The sequence below is a fragment of the Martes martes genome, assembly GCF_963455335.1.
Source record: "Martes martes genome assembly, chromosome: 1".
Lineage (NCBI taxonomy): Eukaryota > Metazoa > Chordata > Mammalia > Carnivora > Mustelidae > Martes > Martes martes.
Genome location: NC_137888.1, coordinates 76,450,992 through 76,473,752, shown reverse-complemented (window position 1 = coordinate 76,473,752; position 22,761 = coordinate 76,450,992). Strand labels below are relative to the sequence as shown.

General features: G+C 35.3%; 1 protein-coding gene and 1 pseudogene across 2 annotated transcripts; one reads left to right on the top strand and one right to left on the bottom strand.

Annotated features, from left to right (window-relative positions):
* Window positions 1-5: 5 nt before the first annotated feature.
* Window positions 6-22,287, bottom strand: AADACL2 (arylacetamide deacetylase like 2). The gene is made up of 5 exons (XM_080801478.1): window positions 22,022-22,287; window positions 19,002-19,224; window positions 13,946-14,015; window positions 11,432-11,603; window positions 6-2,162 (listed from the first exon to the last, which is right to left on the bottom strand). Exons 1-5 carry the CDS (start codon window positions 22,157-22,159, stop codon window positions 1,560-1,562), a joined length of 1,206 nt encoding a protein of 401 aa, XP_080657604.1. The 5' UTR covers window positions 22,160-22,287; the 3' UTR covers window positions 6-1,559.
* On the top strand, window positions 3,614-8,541 carry LOC308350538 (dynamin-3-like; annotated as a pseudogene). Its single transcript has 2 exons — window positions 3,614-3,631; window positions 7,180-8,541. The product of its transcript is annotated as a dynamin-3-like (transcript).
* Window positions 22,288-22,761: the final 474 nt, after the last annotated feature.

The window sequence follows — 22,761 nt, the reverse complement described above, 5'->3', positions numbered from 1 at the left end:
AAAAAAAAAAAATTACAACAACTTAAACATTTATTTTAAAAGAATTTAAAGGAAATTAAATCAGAACTATGACAATATAACTTGCTATAAGATCAACTTTCCATATAGATTTTATAAACCTCAAAGGAAAAATATAACTGACTCCAATGACATTCATTTTGTTCTCATTTGTGATAGTTTTAGATATTTTTCCATCCTTTAGGTGCTGAAAGTGAGCTGAAGAAAAACAGCTCTTTGCACATACTTACTTTCTTTCTACATTAAAAAAAACTATGATAAATATGTATGAGTTTGTAGGCTGTTGAAATTGTCATTCCCAATTGCCTGCTGAAAAATGTAGGATGGATATAACATCTGTTCTTAACTGAACAAGTTAGATATCTCAGTTGCTCTTGGGTCAACTAACTTGCAAATTTTCACTACCCCTACCACATACACAGACATGCACAAAATTTCTTGCTACATTTTTAACTTCTTAACTTGATTCAACTGGTTATACTTAATATCCAATAGTCATACTACTATACTACAGACATTTTTTTCACAGCAAAAAATCTTTAGTTTTAGTTTATGATTTCACTCAACAAGAGGCATGTAGAAGTGATTTCTTATTTGGGTATTTTTAAATGACATATATGACAGTTTTTTGAAAACCTTGTTCACTCCATACTGAGCTGGGCTACATTGCTGAGTACATATTTATTTTATAATGAATTATAATGAATTAAAATGTTGATCTGTTGCCTTTTTAAAACATAGCATTTGACTAAAAATGTGAAAACAATTTTTCTTCCAAAAGACATCTAAATCCCAATTCCTGTGAATGTTACTTTTCATGGAAATTAAGGATCCTGAGATGGGGTTATTATCTTGATTACTTTGGTGGACCTGAAATGCAAACACATGTATCTTTCTAAAAAGGAGGCTGAGGAAAAGGCCATGTGAAGATGGAGCAGAGAAAGATTTGAAGATGATAATTTTCAAGATAATATTATCTGACTACACTGAGGAATACTGGCAGCCGTGAGATGAAAGAAGCGAAGAGCTCCATTTAGAGCCTCCAGAAGGAATGTGGCTCTTGCCAACACCTTGATTTTGTGACCCCCAGAACTCCTGAGAGAAAACACTTCTGTTCTGTTAAGCCACTAGATATATAGTAATATGTTACAACAGCCACAGGAAACTAATACGATTACCTTGTAACTTTTTCTTTCTTTTTATTTTCCCACACACTATTGCAGTTTCTGTAACTGCCTGGAAACTATATTCTCCAGTCTGCCAGTAACCATTCGTAATTCTCAACTTTAATAGGGATCAGTCCCTATTGGGACCAACATAATTATAATCAACTATAAATGAAGGGATTAAATGCATTTTACACATTCAGGTTCTGTGAATCAGAAAAATTAACCAGTGCGAGGACATACAGTAACTATTATAACTGATTTAAATCTAGATTCAGACAACACAGATGACGTTGTTCTTGGCACTACAACTATAAAATATCACAAATTACAATCCATTTCCTGATGGCCATCCATATTTTATACATACTATATTCACAAATTCTTATCCAGCCAACTAATATACATATCTCTTATCCTGAAACCTAGTTGTAAATACAGTGGTGATGTCATTAATGATAAAGCTGCATGGATTCCATTCTCAATATGGTCATGAGTTACTTGAACGCCAACATTTTGAAGTCTTGAGACGTACATAAGTCCATCATCCCTCAAAAGATCATATTGGCAAGTAAGAATATAGGTTCGTGGCAAATTCTGTAACCAGGAATCATTGGCTAACAAAGGTGAAACTCTGATATCCATAAGTGCTGGCAATGAATAATTGTATCTTCCAAGAATTGGTTCAGTATAAACATAACCCTTTCTAAACTTCTCAGGTAAGAGAGTACTCCAATTGACAAACTTAAACAGATGTCTTGATTCCAGAGGCATATGTTCATTTCTTCTCAGTGCCTGGGGAAATGTTTCATCCTCGGTGAGATACACATTCGCCAATTTTACGGCTAAGTCCCTTCTTAGGATTATACCATGCTCATTTTCTTGGTAAGATGGCAAATAAGTATCAATTATCTGTAAGGCAGGGTAAAGTAAAGCTTGGATCTTGACTTTATGTTTAAATTCAAGATCATTCTGCACCTGAGAAAACACAGTAATGTCCTATAAGCAAAGACTTCCAAAACACCAGGAGGAAGAGATTTAATTTTAATAATTTAAGCAATCTTGTGATAAATATATCTACATAAATTCATGTGATATTTCAATTATTTTCACAATACTTACAATGTTTTTCAGTGACAGGAAAAAAGGCCAACCTCCTTTCAACATAATGTTTTAAAAATCCTGGTGTGTGTGGGAGAAAGGGAGAGAGAGAGATACGAACTCCCAGTTATAACATCAGTAAGTCATGGGGATGTAATGTACAGCATGGTGACTATAGTTCAGTAACACTGATTGTATTAGAATGTTGCTAAGATAGTGAATCTTAAAAGTTCTCATCACAAGAAAAACAATTTGTAGTCATGTGTGGTGGTAGATGTTATCTAGATTTATTGGGCTGTCAATTTGCAATATGTACATATATCAAATTATCATACTGCACATCTGAAACTAACATGATGTTCTATGTAAATTATATATCTATATGCTTTTTTAAAAACAGACGTATGGCAGGAGGTGAGGCACTATTAGGTTGTACCCAAGAGCAATTTGAGAGACTGGGAGAAATGGACATAGTGATCTCCTCAGTCTGAGGCAGTGACAAGAGAAGCAACCTTGCTTCATAACCACTCACAGTGCAAACCATGTTAGATTTGCCTTAGCAGGTTGATGGTTTATCATCAGTTGACTTAGGGCATAAAATGAGTTCAGTACAGTGGGCAAAGGGAAACAAAGAGAAAGACAGGGGAAGAGAGAAATACATGCAAATAATGATGCTTTTGTCAAAAATCACCAATGCAAATAACCCAAATAGTATATTCCTGAGGGAAATTGACAGTACATATAAATTTGTAAAAATTCTGGACTGAAAACAACGACAGTGAATGGAAGAAATAAATGTAATTATTAAAATAATATTTTACCTTTAATTTAAAAATAAAATTATAAATTAATATTAAAATAAAAATATTTAAAGTTTAAAATAAGATTATTTGGCTATTAAGCAAGTTCCCAACATCATACCACAAATTTTAGGAAATGCATTTAAATGTAAAAATACTCATAACAATGTACTGTATGTTGGTTAATTGACCATAATAAAAATAAATAAATAAATAATAAATAAAATGTAGAAGTACACAGACAAAAAGAAAAAGAAAAAAAAGCCAACTGATAGGTAACTTACTTTCTGAAAGAATGGTGATATTTGGAAAACAAAGGGATGAAATTATTAAAATAAGACAACAACAACAAAAAAACCTTGTTGATTTTTATAGTTTGACATGCAAGGAGAAAAATGTGAAATATTTGATAAGGAGGCCTTTTTACTTTCCAAAGGTGAAGAGTGTCCTGAGGTTCACCTATGATCCAGTGGACCATAGGAGAGAACCTCAAAATAATCTCCAAGGAGCAAGTGTCTTAGCTAGAGCATGGCATCTGAGACAATGGTACCTGGACAAATGAAAAAAACCTGCTGCTGCCCTAAGTGAAAAGCTCAGGACTAGAGGATGCACATATAAGTCAATCTTTCACAACAATGGCTGGCTGAACCCAAGAAGGGAACAAATGGAATTCCAAGAGGTACCTCAGAAAGGCAAATAGTTTCCTACCACCTCCCTGATGGTCTTTGAAGGTGCTGAGGCTTCACAAGTTTAGAATGAAAATGAGCCAAAACACTGTTTCCTGATAAAAACTCCCAAATCTCTCCAAGTGCCCTCAGGTAGATGATTTATTGAGCAAAAGTCCACCATGAACATCCCACTGCCAAAATCCCAAACCTAGACAGAGAAATCAGCAGGACGACATACACCGGGATAGGGCAAAAACAAACCCACTAACCTCCTTATCTGGCCCTAACTGCCCTTTCCGGAATGTCAGATGAAATAAATTGTTTCCCCACAAATGTGTCACAAATGCAAACTGTTCCAAGTTCCCTATTACATCATTTGTGGGCTGGTCATTCAATGCCTCTTCCTACTTCTCAGTCATCCTTTGAAGATCATTTCAAAGTCAACCCCCTTCACAACACTGGAAGAGAACCTGCTGGTCAGGTCCTCCAAGTTTGGCAATTTTGCCCTAGTTTTAATAACTATGTTCTCTGTCTGGTATGAATCTTCTCAGATGTTTTCTACACACTCTCTATATATTTATAACCATGTAAATGTGATTATGCATTGAGTACCTCATCAAAATTCACTTTTCTTTCTCCAAGCTCCTCTAAACTTCCAAAGCTCTCTACCTCTTTCAGGTCCATGATCATTTTCCCCTTATATTATAAAAATGTACATAATGGATCTTTCTACTGGATTTTGAATTCCTAAAACACTGATAATATCTAAGTTATCATTGCATCTCTTACTGAGTCTAAGATAATGAAATGCTCAGTCCAGAATTAAGAAAGCAAAGAAATGAATAAATCAATATTGCTGCTCACTTTATAATGTCTTGAGAAGACACTATCAGGGGCGCCTGGGTGGCTCAGTGGGTTAAAGCCTCTGCCTTCGGCTCAGGTCATGATCCCAGGGTCCTGGAATGGAGCCCCGCTTCGGGCTCTCTGCTCAGTGGGGAGCCTGCTTCCCCCACCTCTCTCTGCCTGCCTCTCTGCCTACTTGTGATCTCTGTCTGTCAAATAAATGAATAAAATCTTTAAAAAATAAAAAAAAAATTTACTATTAAGGCTATTTCATAAAGAAAAAATTTTTAATACTTTTAAAGAGGGGTCAAACATACAAGACCATATGTGGCCATAGAAACATGATATAGGGATGTCACAGAAATATTGCTGTAAATTGGATCACAAGTCCACATAAATGACACCTTATGACAAATGACATACATTAGGAATGGTATATTTAGAAAGGCCAAAACTATAAACTTTATGAAATATAGGTATACTACATATTTTTTTTTAAAGATTTACTTATTTAAGAGAAAGAGAGAGAGCATGAGCAGGAAGGGCAGAGGGCAAGGGAGAGAGAACTGCGAGGGAGAGAGGACCTCAAGCAGACTCCACACTCAATGTGTGGACACAGGGCTCAATCTCAGGACTCTGAGATCATGACTGAGTCAGACACTTAACCAACTGAGAATGGAATTTAGTAATTACTTCAAAGTATCAAATCAATCCATATTATTTTCTAAAATTAAGAAGACACTTATGATCTAAATAAACAAAATAATGCATAAATTACTTTAAAATAAAATTGGATGAGCTGGCCATGAAATTGCATTTAGATGCTGCGTTTAAATTTTAACAATATTTGTTCCTTTAAATTAAAAATTAAGGGGCTATGCCCGGAAAAGTTTCCTTGGCCATAGTGATTATTCAGATCACTGTGATGGGCTAGCAACATTAGTGATTTTAGGACACATTATATGAAGTTGACAGAAAGTCTCAGAATTATAGGGGAAATATATTCATTTCCTTTTCAATAATTAGAATATAATTGAAAAATAAACAAAGTCCACAAAAGAAAATTGTGGGGATGCCTGGGTGGCTCAGTCGGTTAAGCTGCTGCCTTTGGCTCAGGTCATGATCTCAGGGTTCTGAGATCAAGTCCCACATCAGGCTCCTTGCTCAGCAGGAAGCCTGCTTCTCCCTCTGCCTGTTGCTCCCACTGCTTGTGCTCTCTCTCTTGGCAAAAAAATAAAATCTTAAAAAAAAAAAAAAAAAGAAAATTACAGAAGAATGTATTTGACTCCTCAGTTCATGAGAACATCTTTTTATATTGTGAATTCTATATGATTTTTTTTTGTATCCACACAGGAAAAACACATCTAATATAGCCTCTTGAAGTCTTATCAGAGTACAGAACAATATCGATCTCTCAGTGATATATTCTTTTGAAACTAAGTTTTTCAGGCCATAAATCTATAACATGCTATTAAACACAGAGTCATGAGACTTTGGGGGGAAAAACAGGTTTATAATACTTACAAAGTACAAGTTGATTTTGGTGACCCAGATAAAAAAAATAAACCTAGTATGGGGAATAAAACTTTTTGATTAAAATGTAATTTATGTAGAAAGTTTAGCAGACCATGAGTAAGTAATTAAAGTATAGTCATAAAAATAAATAAGAAAGGGTTAAGGAAATCACCTTTTTTATGTTATTTAAGCATATTGAATTTTGATATAGTATTTTCAATTGTAAAAATCTCTTTGTTCAGATATATCAGAAAGTTAAATAGATACTTAATGTTCCTGTATAATTAACTAATTCAAGGAAAAGGATAATGTCAAATTTTAATTAACTTCAAGACAACAATTACACTGCCCCATAAATTTTACTAAGAATTACATCTGTTTTTGGTGACTATGTTAGTATTTAGGATTGCCCTGTTGGAAAGCAGTAAGATAGGTCTTTGTATCTTGATGAATGTCTATGACTGTATCTGTTATCACTTCAAAAGCTTTTCTCATTTACAAAGCCTGAGAAATATTACAATATCCAAGCAGAAATTACAAGTTTATCAAGGTGCTTCTTGATCATTACTGGGTAATTACTGGACAGTTTTCAAAATTTCTGTATCTACAAAATGAGTTTTAGATAAAATTCAAGATTAGATTGCTATATGACTTGGTGTAGAAATGAATATAATAACGTAAAAGAGCGGATAGTCTCCAATATTCATTTCCCCACCATACCTCCCACCCCATCCCAGCAAGATCTTTCAAATAAATTGATATATTATTTCAAATACATAGCAAATTACTTCAGGTCATAAGAGGCCTCAGGAATCAACAAGTCTAATGGTTTGCAAATTTTCTTTTTGGTAATGATCTAACTTGAGTATTTTATTTTCATACTTAAAAAGAAGTAACTTTTTTAAATGAGGGAGATTCTGAGTTTGTGTGTATGTGGAAATTTGGGAAGAATGGCACACGGGGAGAGGGCATTAAAGCTCTGAGCCCTTTTCCCACAACTTGCCCCATGCATGTCTCCCATCTGGCTGCATCTAAGTTATGTCCTTTTATAATAACATGATAATCTAGGACTTTCTCCTCATTGTAATGAGATGGCCTCTTGTGCTGCAATTTGTTATTCCAAAGCAGAATATGCTGGATTTCTACACTATGAAGGAAAAAAGTTCCAGATTTTGATGACACGTACCATGAAATTGAATCAGAAACAGATCAGGTGATCAGAATGAATGAAGGTATTTCCTCCATACCCATTAATTTATGAATCTATTCCCCACATGTGTTAAAGCTAACTCTTACCAACCTACCTAGAGTTACAAAAGCTCTCACAGGAGATCAGCCACCAGATACTGAGTAACAAATCAGAGAAATGATTGTGCAGTTCATCATGCAGAAGAATGGATTTTTGGCTATTGCCCTAGCCAAAACCAATCTTACAAACTCAAATCCCTAAATCTAGCTAAAGATGTTGATCCTCAAGGTCTGAGAACCACAGGATTCATCACCAAACTAGACCTTACAGATGAAGAAACAGATGCCAGGGATGTCCTAGAGAACAAGATGCTGCCTCTTTGCAGGGGTTATGTAACAGTGGTAAACAGAAGCTAGAAGAACACAGATAGGAAGAAGGACACTTAGGCTGCCACACTGACAGAAAAGAAATTGCTTCTCTCAAATCCAGCTTACAAACATCTTGCTGATTTTGTGGGGACCCCATTTCTGCAGAAATCGCTTAGTCAGCAATGTACCAGTCACATTTGAGATACTCTGCCAAACTTCAGGAACAAGCTATAAGGAGAGTTGCTCTCCACAGAAAATGAAGTAGAGGCCTACAAAAACATTAAGCCAGAAGACCCTACCAGAAGACCAAAGCATTGCTACGGTAGGTCAACAAGTTGTTATGGACTTTGAGAAAAGAATCAAAGGGTCAGGGGATCAAGTAGATACCCTGGAACTCTCAAGGGGTGCTAAAATCAATTGCATTTTCTATGAAGGCTTTCCTTCTGAGATAGTAAAGATGGAGTTCAGTGAGAAAGAACTATAAGGAGAAATAACCTACACAATCAAAAACATGCACTGTATCAGGACAGGGTCGTTTATTCCAGACATGGCAATCCAAGCAATAGTCAAAAAATGAATTGCAAATATGATAAGCCTTCCTTGAAGAGTGTAGATTGGTAACATAAAAATTAATCTACACTATCAAGAAGTATACCCCCCAAAATGGCAAACATGCCCAGACCCTGCAACGAAATGGAAAGAATTGTTGCTAACCGTGTTTGACAGCAAGAAGGCAAGACAATGCTCCAGGTACTGCTATTGATTGACATTTGAGTGTCCCACATTAACACCAAGGAGGAAGATTTCATTAACTATGCAAATGTTTAGCAGAGGAGCAGTCATGTTCACGAGAAAGACACAACTGGAAATTAGGTGACTTGCAAGGAGTAGCTAGCCATCAACATTACTGGCATCATCATCAAGGAAGCTCTAAAGGGTACTGGTTTGTCCTTGCCACTGAAAGTTTGTTCTCATACAAAGATGACAAGGAAGAAAGAAAAGAAGTATTGGACAACCTGGAAATTTGGGATATGGACAAGAGCTTAATGTCTAGCAAACACATCTTTGCATTCTTTAAGAAAAAACAAAAGAAGGTATACAAACATTATTGCTTTCTTGAGGTAGCATGTGATTCACAGGAGGATGTAGGCAGATGGAAGTCCTCTGTATTAAGAACTGAAGTTTCTCCTGATGAATATTTAACTGCAAATAATGAGAATAGTCAAGCAAAAAAGTTTTCCATGGACCCAGAAGTGGAGAGTCAAGTGAGACCATTCATAGCCTAGTAGACTCTTACAAGTGTACCTTCCATATATGTGTTGACATCAAATTCCAAAAATGCTAATGCACTTTATAATCAATAATGTTAAAGATTTTGTGACTTCAGAGCTCTTAGTACAGTTATATTCTTTAGAGGACCAAAATACTCAGATGGAGGAATCCGCTGAGCAGGCTCATCACTGAGATGAGATGTTTCAAATGTACCAAACTCTTAAAGAAGCTTTTGTGAGGGTTGGTGACATCATCACTGGCACTACCTTTACCCTAGCTCCACTTGCTGTGGATAACTCCTGGAAACAGCAGTCCTACAGTTCACCTACTCTACACCTCACAGCCCAAAGGAGGCAGACTCTGAGTGTTGCTCTCACATGACCCACATGGCCCACATCCAGCCAAAGTTCTCCCCTAGATGCTGGCACTACTTGAGAGCTCCCCCTGTTCCCTTCCAGCTGGCCCCTTTCTCCTTTTTCCCAACAGCAGCAACTCATTGGAGCACCTCTACAAGTTCCCTCTCAGCCCACAAGGGCCCCTTCCAATGTCCTGAATCAGTCCCCCGAATTCTGAGTGAGGACAAATCCACAATTCTTTTTTTTTAACTCCTTTTTTTTTTTTAAGATTTTAATTATTTATTTGACAGACAGAGATCAAAACTAGGCAGAGAGGCAGACAGACAGAGAAAGAGAGGGAGAAGCAGGCTCCCCGCTGAGCAGAAAGCCCAATGCGGAGCTTGATCCTAGAGTCCTGGGATCATGACCTAAGTCAAAGGCAGAGGCTTTAACCCACTGAACCACCCAGGTGCCCCCAAACCCACAATTCTTATGAGTTTCTCTTTGCATACCTAACATCAAGCTTTGGTGTATGAATGAAGAAGCTGCCAAGCCACGAATACTTGGGCTCAGGAAACACAGATGACTAATTGACTTGTGTGACTAGCCTATATCTGATTTCCCCACAATCACATATTCGAAAAAACCTGACTTACTCTCTCCTCAACAGCCCTCTAAAGGTTTGACTTTTAGAAACCGAGTGTCATTTGAACAAATAAAGAATTCGTGTTATGATTTCTTATTTCAGCTATGAGCTTTCTATTTTCTTCACCATTCTTCTCCTTTAAAGAACAGATAAATTAATTTATGATTAGGTACTCTGAAAAAAAAATTAAGAAGTTGGAATGCTTCCCAAATGATTGAATGAGGCCAATATAACTGTTATATCAAAACCTGACAAAGAGCTTTAAAAAAAGAGAAATCAATCACTCAAATCTTTAATTTTAGCAAATGGAAACCGGTAATATATAAAAATTAAGTCATCATGATCAAGTGAGGCTCATGTCTGGAATGCAAGCATAATTTTACAAGCATAATTTTACATCTGAAAGTAAAATCACATAACTTACCACATTAAAAGAATAAGGGAGAAAAACCACATGGTCATCACAATAGATGCACTAAAAACGTTTAGCAAATTTGGGGTGCCTGGGTAGCTCAGTTAGTTAAGCATCCAACTCTTGGTTTCAGCTCAGGTCCTGATCTCAGGGTGACTTATTCTCAGCACAGAGTCTGCTTGTCCCTCTCCCATATAATCTGTCCCTCCCAACTCCTCCCCAACCTGCTCAGTGGCTGGAGGTCTCTCTCTTTAAAATAGCAAATAAATAAATAAATAAAATCTAACAAAAATTTTATCTAATTTAATACCTATTTATGGAAACACTATCTACAAACTAGGAATAGAAAGGACTTCCTCAACCAACAAAAGCCAACTATGAAAAGCCTTAAGTTAACATCATATTTATTAGTGAAATGTTGAGCAATTTCCTCCCAAGATTCAGAGAAAGATAATTGTATTCAGTATCATCTTGAAAGTCCTAGCCAGCGCACTAATTGAGAAAAGTAGAAATATTTGGAAAGAAAAAATTAAAACTGTTTCTAGTCGTGGAAGATATGATTGTATAGAAAATTCTAGAAAATGTTAAAAAAAATACTAGAATCTCTAAGTGAAACTTTTAAGGATATGTTTGTTTAAAAAAAAGGATGTGATTATAAAAAGCCAATGTAAAAATTAAATGTATTTCTATATACTGTCAAGGAAACATTTGAAAAATATTATTTTATATGAAAATTTTCCAAAATAACTCAGGAAAAACTTGAAGAAAGATTTGTAAGATAAATACATTGAAAAAGTAAACCACCACTTGTCAATTTAGAAATTGACACGATATCCCAACATTTTGATGGAACAGACTAGAGTAGTAGGAACAGTTTTGAAGAAAAAACAAAGCTGAAGTCAATGTAGTATCAATGGAAATGAAGAAAGGATTCAGAAGTAGTCATATTATGGTCAACCAATCTTAGACTCAAGCATCACTATAATCCAGTGAGAAAGGATGGTCTTTTCAACAAATGATGCCAGAAGAACTGATTATCTGTACAGAAAAAAAAAATGAGTTTTGACCTCAACCTCTCAAAATAAAGAAAAAACATACCTGTTGAATGACTCCTGCTGCCAAATTGCCCCCAGAACTGTCTCCTGAAATACAGATTCGGGTGGGATCTACTCCATATTTTGTAAGAATTTCATCTTGAAGAAAAAACTTGACTACAGTGAAGCAATCTTCATATGGAACTGGAAATTTGTATTGAGGAGCTAATCTATAGCTTTAAAAAAGAACAATTCATTTAAACAATTTTTTAAAGTACGATTTATGGTTGTATCTTTCTATGCAGATTTTAAATGCCAAATAGATGCAATTTAACACCAGTCTCTGTTGTTTAATCTTCCAAAAATCAAACCTGAGTCTTCCCACTAACTCATTATTTGAAAAAAAAATGAAAATTAGTATGAAAGTTTTCAACTTTGTATCTAAGGTCCATGGGTAGCGTTACCTGTGAGGAGTAAGGGATATCATGAACTCCTTAAGATTATAAGCATAATTTTTAGTCCAAGTACATCTTGAATTGAATACACTCTACAGCTTATATCATCTTCTCAATGTAACCAAAGATCCAAACATTAAATAACTATATATATATATATGTTCATATATATGTGTGTATGTATACATATATATATGAAAAACACCATGGATTTTTGAAGGCAGCAGATCTAAGAGAATATTTTAGGTGAAGTGTTATATTTTTCTAAGGTCATTTAGAAAAAATTTCTACATGCTTGCAATGTACATATTTCACCATGGATAATTCCTAGCAGTTGATTTTATTTTTATTTTTTTAAATAAGTCCATATAAGTTTAATGATTCATTTTTTTAAGATTATTTATTTATTATCAGAGACAGAGAGAGCACGCACAAGCAGGGGGAGCAGCTGGCAGAGGGGAAAGTAGAGGGGGAAACTTAGCTCCCTGCTAAGCAAGGAGCCGGATGTGGGACTCAATCCCAGGACCCTGGGATCATGACCTGAGCTGATGGCAGATGCTTAACCAACTGAGTCAGCCAGGCATCCCCCCAGCAGCTGATTTTAGATGGAAAATTTTGAAGTATAAATAACTTTAAATATGCTAGGGAGGTTGCTTGTTTTTGATAAATTCATTTGTAAGGCAAACTATTACACCCTACTTTTAATGGATATAAATGGATTTTTTCCCCTGTATATGTGGGCCAGTAAAAATAGAATAATATGATTAGCCTGTTATCTATCAGGGCTCTTTCTTTTTGCTCTTCAGAATAATAAAATTTGCAAATATCTGTACTTAACATTAAATGTTGGTGATATAATACTTAAAATTTTATCATAAACTATGTTTAGAAAGTCCTAAACAAAGTGTAGGTTAAACTCACTGCAAAGATATTGGTGTCTATTACTTTAAATCCATTAGATTTAGACTTTTTAGAGGAAGGAGCAACACAAATCATAGGGATTTGATAGGATATATAAGCCAGACACAAACATATCACTATATTAAAACATTTAAAATGAGAAGGTTTAGATTACTTCAAAAGCTATGAAGGTAAGGAGTGGCTCAGTTAGTTAAGTGTCGGACTTCAGCCTGGGTCATGACCTCAGGGTCCTGGGACTGAGCTCAGCTTTGGGCTCCTGGCCCAGTGCAGAGTCTGCCTCTGTCCTTCCCCTGCTCATGCTCTCTCAGTTTCTCTCTTTCTCTCTCAAATAAATAAATGAAATCTTAAAAAATAATAATAATAATAACTATGGAGTTAAAAAAAGTAATGTCCTCATACTATATATATTAGAAGCATCCTTGAAAATAGCAAGTTCTAGGTACTGTAAGTAACCATAATGACAACATTGGCAATCACTCTTTAGATGATCAAATTGTCACTTTAGTTGTCTAAGCTTTCATAGCTTCCTAGTTAAACAAACAAACAAACAAACAAATAAAAACCTATGTTACTATGTCCTCTAAGAAACTATTGGATTAGAACTCTCTAAGTATGTTTTTGTTACTACTATGGACTAGGGAAGAGGGATTAAAAAAAAAAAATTCCTCTTAGGGATGTCAGCTTCAGAAATAAAGATTGTACCAATCTAAGAAAATATTGAACTGTCCTGAGACATTCTGATATTTTCTAACAAAATCCACAATGTAAGATCACTTACCTGAGATTAGCTTAAAATTCTTAACTGATCCCAACCTTTATCGCCTGCATTACTCTAAACAAGAATTATCATAAAATGCAACATTTTATCCCCTACCCAAACACAACCTAGTATCCCAAATGCATAATAATTTATTTCTCCCTACCTAGCTATGTTATCCAGAGCACAAGTTGGGAACTGAGTTTTATGTGTCTACAGCAAGTGTTTCCAAAAATGCTCACTCAAAAGATGTCACTCAGAGACTCACAGAATCACAGAAGAATATGAGATAGTGGACTCTTTTGAGGAATGGTCTATGATGCAATGGTGACCAACAGAGTGATTTTTAAGAAATCACATCTGAGAAATAGTTGACTCGATTTGGAAATCAAACCTCTACGTGGTGAAGGCAAAATCATAGTAACCGAAGGAAATAATTTCTTACTCCACTCCTACAACAACGGCATCGAGTTTCTTTGCAGTCCATCTATTCAGGGCGTCAAAAGCTGTATTCTCTGAAATGAAGAAATAAATATCAGTGTCCTCTCTGTAATGAGAAAAACATGACTTGTAAGTGTTATAAAGGAATCTATATTTCCCGTTCTATTTCTGTGAGGAGGGACCAGAATCCGCATGACACACTCTGCAGGGGTGCCTCCTCAGTCACTCGCCGTCTTCAGGGATGAAGAGATGACTTCGCAAATTGGTGGTTTTGAGGAAGAGAAAGGAGGCTCAGACTATTCTTATTTTTCTCTTTTCATCTGCTGCCTGTCCACAAGGATCCTCACTCCCAAGAACCTTCTGTGGTTTGTTGCATTTTGCTCTGCTTGTTCCTTCAGGCAGCTAGTTTTATAGGGAGGAAGTGTGTGATTGGTCAGCAGGGCCAGCCACTACAGATGAGTTGATCTAACTCAAGAGTGTCATAACAATACCTACATACTCATTCTCCAAAGCCTTCTTTAGAAATAATAGTTATGCTTTGACCGTCATTTACTTTAATTTTGTGTATAATCTCCAATGGGTCCAGGACAGAAAGTCAATAATAGATGTACTGACTCTCTAAAACCACAGCTCTCAATAATATGGTTCTTTGAACTTCCAAATTCTTTGAATATGCCACATTATAAAATGATGCAATAACCTTGGTATTTAGGACAGAGTCTAAGGAAAAGCAACTAAATTTTGAGAGAGCCTCTAGAAAGTCAGTATGTGGACTTAGATGTACATATCCATTTTGGTACACAGGGCACACAAGCCATTGCCCCTCTCCCCAGTATACATACATATCTCATTCCAAATACCTCCAAATCCAATTTACCAATGCCCTGGCCCCAAAACTTTGGCAACCCTGTGACATCTGCTATTACTTTACTTACCACAGGATCCTAGAAATTCAGATAATTCTAGGGCCATGATCAAATTCCAAACTTTTCCAAGATATCTCCTGCATGTTAACAAAACTTCAAATTAATAACTAATGAAATACTGTGTGTGTGACTACCATGAAAACAGAAAAGTAAGTCAGGTAGTCTTTTATGTAGAAAAATAGTATTTTCATTAAAGATTGAGTTGATAATTCACAATGCAAGGCAAGGGGGTGGGTGAACACCAAAATGTGCAAGACATAAGAACCCTGTGACCCTCACGCTACATGTTCCTCAATGACATGTTTCAAACCTGTCTTCATTTTTATTTCCCAATACTTTTCAATTTTCTTACAACAAAGTCAGTTTAAATTTCTTGTTTTCCATTCTTTATCTCCAGCTGTCCTAACTCATGATCTTTGCTGATATAATCTGTTGACTCATGTTTTTCTCTATGTTCAATTATTGAATTTACATCACTTACAGAACCCAGATAGAAACAAGAAGACATTAGGTTAGATGTCAGAAAACAACAACCACAGTTCTGTGTAAAAAAGTCTACCAGAGAAATATCTTCTTCTTCTTATATTTCTTAGTTCTCAAACCAACTTCAACAAGTTTGAAGGAGAAAAAAAAAATAGGAAGCCTAGGAAACAAAGTGAGGAAATAGAAATTAGTAAATACCAAAGAATAGCTAGTGTCTATGTCCTGAGTTGTAAAAAAAAAAAAAAAAAAAAAGAAGGTATCTAATCTTTTATAGTTTGTTTATTTATGTAAGTCTTGACAGATCTATGAACAAATAATGTGCAAATATAAAGCCAAGACACAAGAAGAAGACACAAGTGAAATTTAGCTGAGCAAGAAATTGGAATGTGTGTCCTGAATAATAATTTGCACATTTTTAGGAATTACTGATTTTAATCATTGTACTTGCCAATGAAGGGGAAATCAATCTGATAATCAGGACCACTTCTAAGTATTTTTCAAAGTGATATTTTCTCATCTGTGAGCATTTCTCTTGGGCTGACTGAAGTCCCAGGTGATATGTATGTGGATACTTGGATATTTCATAGACCTTATGAAAACCTTAATGGCATTAATAAATCTCTTTAGAGACAAATGAGGCCAAACTGCTATTTAATTTATCTTATATATATTATAATATTTTATCATGTATTTTATAAAGGAAGCAAAGTATTCCAAATACCCTAATGCCTGATATAAATTAAATTATAGATGAAATCTAATTTATTGAAAAGACTAAGGAAGTTAAAAGACATAAAAATACTGGGAGAACATTTTAACTAATAATCACTCTAGAGAACACCACAGAATTTCTTTTCAGTCATTCACTTTTTTTTTCCTCAGAAGACATTTATTTGTTGAACATTCATTGAATGAAAAATGCTTTGGTAGATGCTAAGAGGTGATTTTACTTCCTGAAAAGATACTGAACCAAACATGCTACACAATTACAAAACAAAACAAGGAATTGTTGCCGTCAGGTAAATATAAGCTGCAATGGACCATATAGCAACATTACTAAAGTTTTTTCAAGCCAGAGAAGACTACACACAGACACACACACACACACACACACACACATACACACACCCCAACCCACACCCTCACCCATTAAATGATGCTTTTCCTGAGCATAAAAGGGTGAGCAGGAGTTTTCTTGAAGTAAGATGGGAAGGACATTCTACAGCAGCATAGCCAGAGACAGAAATAAGAATTCATAGAGGGTTTGGAAACTAAATACAGCTCTGTATGGTTGAAACAAAATTATGAAGGGAAGCAATGGCAAGAAAAATTAAAAATGTAAGAATCTGGAAATGGATTTAGATTTACTTTATTATGTGATGAAAGTCACTGAAGAGTTTAAACAAAGAAATCATATAACCAGATTTGCATGTTAAAAAGATCCAGTACACTAAGAGTAGAAGATGAAATCAAGTTGAACAGGACACAAGCAGAGACATCAGAAAGGAATATCTTTAAAAGATCATGAAGTAGTAAGTTGTATTAATGAAGTCAAAACTTCCATAAGTATGAATGGGGTATAGTAATTTGACGTGAGCACTAAAGAACTGTAAATAATTGGCCATAATTGCTACTTACTGAGGACTTTCAGGTGTTGGTTTAGACGGATGGTGGGTTTTTTGCTTGTTTTCTAAGGCCATTTGGACACAAGACAAAAAATTGTATTTGGTCCTATTGAGCTTGAGATGTGTGTGGTTTGTCCAGTTGTAAATGTCTAAATGATCGCTGTACAAATGGATCCAGGACTCAGAAATAGTGTCAGAGAAGCAGAGTCAGGACTGGATGTCAGCAACATGTAGATATTTGGAAAAGAGAAGAGACTGGAAAACAGAGTGTGTGAAGTCAAGAATAAATGTGGAAAATCTGTTATTTTCTTTGGTTTGTTTTTAAAGATTTAATTAATTAATTAGTTAGTTAATTAATTAATTTGTGAGAGAAAGAGCATGAGAGAGGGGAGGGAGAGGAACAAGCAGACTCCAAGATGAGCACAGGGCCCAATCCAGGGCTTGATCTCATGACCATAAGATCAGGACCAGAGCCAAAACCAAGAGTCAGAAGCATAACCGACTGAGCCATGCAGGTGGCCCTATTTTGTTTTTAAATGAGAGATGAGAGAGAGAGATGAGAAAACAAGGAATGACAGGAAATCTAGGAGATACTTTGTCATAGAAACAGGAAGGAGCAGTACATGTCAGAGGAGAAAAGACTAGTCTTCATCAAATGTAGTAGATTGTAGAGATCAAAGAGATAATTAAAGGTGGAAAAAGAAAGGAGTAGGGAAGGACTAGAGCCTGTAAGGGCAAAGAAATGGGTCTGAGAAGGAAGGGAAAATGGAAGGGACTGATTACACAGAGGAATTCATGGTCAAACAGAAAACAATTTTTTAAAGATGAGAATGACCATGGTGTTCCTGGATGTCAGAAAGCTAGGGAGGAGGTAACTAGAAAGGCAAAATTGTAGTCTAACCATTTTAGCATTTTGTATATTAATCTGAGTTTTTAATGCCTCATTAATTTCCCATGCTAATTTTCTCTATGACTGGTCCTCATAACTTATTTTTGGTTAATATAGCTTGCTATATTGCACATATCTTTTTAAGGTTCTCAAACTATTTAGAACCAAATGAGGCTTAGAGAAAGACAAAAGGTATAAAAAATTATTTATTACCTGTTTATCTTTCCTCGATTATATTCATTTGTTTAACTCAATAGAACAGTGCCTCCTTCTTTTATACTAGTACTACTGTATCATCAAGTTTTCCAAAGTTCTCATATAGAGAAATGTATTCATGTTTTTGTTTTGAATCTGCTATATATGCCTCTTAGAATCATTGCCAGAGATAGATAGGGAAACTAGACCTCATAAGGAAGAGTTGTTTGTTTGTTTGAAGATTTACTTGTTGGACAAAGAGAGTGAGAGAGAGAGTGCAAATATGGGGAACGAGAGGTAGGCAGAGGGAAAGGGAGAAGCAGACTCCCCACTGAGCAGGCAGCCTGACAGAGGGCTCCATCCCAGGACCCTTGGATCATGACCTGAGTCGAAAGCAGATGCTTAACCAACTGAGCCACCCAGGTGCCCCCAAAACAAAGAGTTTATTATAACACAGGTCTATTTTGTGTTTTCTTTTACGAATGAAGACTAGGTACCATTCTAAGCTTTATCACTGTTAGCATTATTGTTATAGTGACTACAAACTTGACCTTGTAGCCACCAACAACCTATGACTCTGATTTACCATTTAAAACATCTGCATTGCCTCAATACTTCTGTTCCTGAGTATATTTTGATCCCAAAGAAAACAAGTTATACTAATTGATTCACTCATATCCTACTTTCATTTGATATGAATTCATTCACTATAAAAGCTGAAAAGAAAATGTTTAGCAAAACCAAACCAAACAAAAACAAAAATAATGATCTCCATGATATTTTTTGCCAAACACATGTCTGTAGTTATCTCTCTACTAGATATCTAATATTTATAGCTACACTTATACCTACTACACATATAAGTATGCATATTTATATTAAATAGTTCTTATATCAAAAATATATAGCCAGTTATAGTTTTCTCTTATATGAGGAACTTACTGAAACTTCCAAAACAAAAACCACCACCATGAATATAGATTACAGCTCGTCTTGGGGTTTCTGACTTTCTCTTTGGCAAGTACAAACGTACTGGAATGTCAACAAATTCTGTATCCATCACTGTGACATCCTCATCGGAAACTGGTTGGGTATGGTCCAGGCTCAGCATCGTGGAAATAAGCTTTTCCCATTTTATGATACCTATACTCTCAAGACACATAGCCTGTAAAAGCAAAACAAAATTGAACATTTTCATTTTTATCATCAAATGCATAGAAAGAGAAAATTTTAAAAACATAAGCAAAATAAACAAACAATGTTTTGTAACAATTATTTCCAAATAATATTTCATAGCTCTTAGTTTGAAACTTTGTTGAAAATCTCAAGTATTCTGTATTTCAGATTAGTAACTGTCATTCAATAGCTGTAAGTTTACCAGCAGATTCTTTTATGTCTGTCATAATTATTTCTTAATTATAAATTCTTATCTGAAAAATGTCCATGTCTTATACCACCTTTTCTTTTTGTTTTGTAGGCAAGCTGTCATATTTTTCTTTTTTATGGTTCACTTTATTTAATCCAAATTTTTAAGTGTTGTCTTGTGACCCACCATTAATTATTTAATTGCCCTGGTTTTCAACTCCAAATAGATTTAAGTCCTTCACCACCCCCCACCATCCCCATGCCCCAAATCCCATGTTTGCTATCACTGAAGAAAATTCTCTGGTATTTCTGACAACTTTTCAAGGATCTTTGTGACATTGCACAGGACAGTTTACTCAAAAGAAGAACCTTAAAAATTACATGGTCAATAAATAATACATTAAACAGCTTTCATTCCTACAATTATTTCCAAGAGTTTGAGGTACTACAGGGTCTTAAAGAGCATCTAATGCCTATACTTTAACAACGAGGAAGCATGCAGAAGCTCTTAAATTGCAACCAGGAAATGTCAAAGTCCAATCTGCACCCATTTTTCTAGACCAGCCTCTTAGACGATCACTTACTGACTATATGACTGGAAGCAAATTACTCTCTACTTCAATTTTTTAAATCTTCATCATCATCATCATCATCATCAAAATAAAATCCCTCGGCAGGTTGTTGTAGAATTTAAGTGAGTTAGGACTTTTAATGTACATAGAAGAGTGTCTAATGCATGTATGTATTCCATAAAGCTTGTCTTATTTAAGTATTCTTCACTAATAAAAATTCTTAAGTAATTTCATGCTAATTGAATATAATCAGGTAAGGTATCCCTTAAAGCAAGTTTTTGGTAAATGAGTAAATTACACTAATTTTTCACTTACTGAATTGAATTTGAAAAGATTTTTGGCAGATTGCCTTGTTTCTTATTTCTCAGATATTTTCTGTTTCTGAGCAAATTCTTAAGTATATTTTGAACAATAACAAAAGTGCCGCTTTAGACATTATTTTGTGCTCTTCTACCATATGTGATCTGTAATCTACAGAGCAATCCTGAAAAGTGTTTATAATTAGTATTCTATTTTCTAAGTATAAAAAAAGGTACAATGAAAGGTTAAGGATTCCAAGGAGGGACATGCTCTTCTACCAAACTCTACCAAACTTTCCAATTTAACACATGATAGACATAACAATGCATTTTATTTATCAAGTTTCCTTTCTCAAGAACTTTAATTTTCACTTCCTTTTCATATGTTAAAGAATTAATTTTTCTTCCTGGTATCTCAACTTTGATTCACGAAATTCAGCACTGGGAAGAATTAAACTGTCTTCTTTAGAACATCCAATGACTGTTAATTTTACCAGCATTAATCTTTAAGGTAAATACACGGAAGCTTTTCTTATTATCTTTTGAAAAATAAAGAACAATCTTAATACAACATCAAATCTATAAAGGCTGTAATTTTATTATAGATGGGCAATGGCAAAAATAATTTGTAGCTGAAAAAGCTGAAAAAGCTGAAAAAGCCTTTATGGAGCTGGTACTTGCTTACCCACACCTGCATTCAGGTTATTTAACGCAAGGGGTAAGAGCATTGCAGAAGAGATAGTTATAGTGAAGCTGTGGCTCTAGAAGTAAACAGAGAAATAAATATCAGGACTTAGCAGACACAGATAGGAGTTGGGCATGTTTTCACAGAGCTACTGCCCGCTGGACGGAGTACCAGGGGACAGCCTCTCCCTCTGATACCACACATCAGTCTCTCTTCTCTAATCATTCATTGCTGCCATTGTCTCTTTCACCTTCTTATTGCTTCTGTTATCAAAGAACGTCTCTGGGAGCCTCTTGGTTTGGCAGAAAGAGTATGAGCTTTGAAATGAGGTGTTTGTGGGCTCAAATTCTGACATTGTCTCTTTCTTGCTGCATGAGCTCCTCTGAACTTCTTTTTCCCCCTCTATAAAGTGATACAAATAATCAAAAGAAAGTGGGGATGCATGGAGGTATATATTATAGAAAGCCTATGTATTCTAAAAGCTAAAAAATGCTAGTGTCTAACCATATCTCCCCTTTACCAAGGAGCTATTTTTGCTCAAATTCATAATCAACCCCACATATTTCAAGTCAGACAACTGAAACCTAGCAATTTAGAATTTAAAATAAGCAATGGAAACCACTGAGATAATGGTAGCCCTAAATTAACATCAAGTGGGTACAAACACCAATAATGTTTATCTGTATAATATATATAAGTAAAACCTAATTGAAAACTCAAACATGTGAAATAGAACTCAAACGTTAAGCTACCAAGTAAACAAAGCTTTTCCCTTCAGCAATACCACTTAATGCATATCACAATAGATACAATCTTTACATTTAGATATAAACTCCTGGGAAGGAAGAATTCTACCCCACTCTATTTGCACAGATGAAGCTGCAGCAAGTTTTATTTACTCACTTTTATGTATTTGATCTATTCTAACAAACAAAGAAGCAATGGTTATTTCAAAAGCAGTAACTACTAAAAAGTTCATAAGCACTGATTTTTAGTCAACAAGGCATTCCAAAATCCAGAAGAGAAAAATATGAATCTTACCATAAATGTTCCAGTTTTAGCAAATATATCTATGGCTGTTACTTTCCAGTATTCTTCAATGTCGCTGGGTATGGGGGTATATATACAAAAGGCAAAGAGAGCACAAAGCAGCCCCAAACAGAGAGCTTTGAATGCCATGATATCCCTTTCTCTGGCCTCTTCACGGCGTTGAGATTAAAACATTTCCACAAATACTGACTAGTAAGTAGCAGAACAACTACAGATTGGGAACCCTTTCAGGTAATATATGATCATCTTACCAGTGTGAAGCTAATTTTTAACTCAAAAGTTATTGCATCAGTGGTGACTCATTTTTAAAATACACAGATTCAGAGAAAGGTATTGTAACACAACAGTTCATGCCTATCTGATAATAAAACAATGAACAATTCCCACAGTGTTTCTTCACCCTGCCATACTGTCCTCATCCTAAAGCAATTTGGTATGAAATTGGAGCCTACATGAGAGCTCTTAAGACACCACAAAGTAAAATTTTGTACGAAGAGGCTTTACAAAAAATTAGCTGATATTTAGTCAAATGCAGGCTTATGCAACTAGCATGGATTACTGTATTAATAGATCTTACTTGTGGTGGTGAACCGAAATCTGGGCCGAAAGACAAGGTGTGCAGCAACTTGTCCATACGCCATTATTCATCAAGCTGGAACTCTAACAGACCGAAGGACCACGAGGCTCAGTGTAAGTATCTCAGGAAACACGTTTTTAAAAAAATGATTACA

What these genes read in the sequence shown, in the direction of transcription:
- AADACL2 (XM_080801478.1), bottom strand. Translation starts at nt 22,159, where the DNA reads ATGGCATTCAAAGCTCTCTGTTTGGGGCTGCTTTGTGCTCTCTTTGCC. An exon ending in CTAAAACTGGAACATTTATG is followed by an intron (nt 19,225 to 22,021) that starts GTAAGATTCATA and finishes TTGCTTTTACAG; the next exon opens with GCTATGTGTCTTGAGAGTAT. An exon ending in TTTTTGTTTTGGAAGTTTCA is followed by an intron (nt 14,016 to 19,001) that starts GTAAGTTCCTCA and finishes TCTTCATTTCAG; the next exon opens with AGAATACAGCTTTTGACGCC.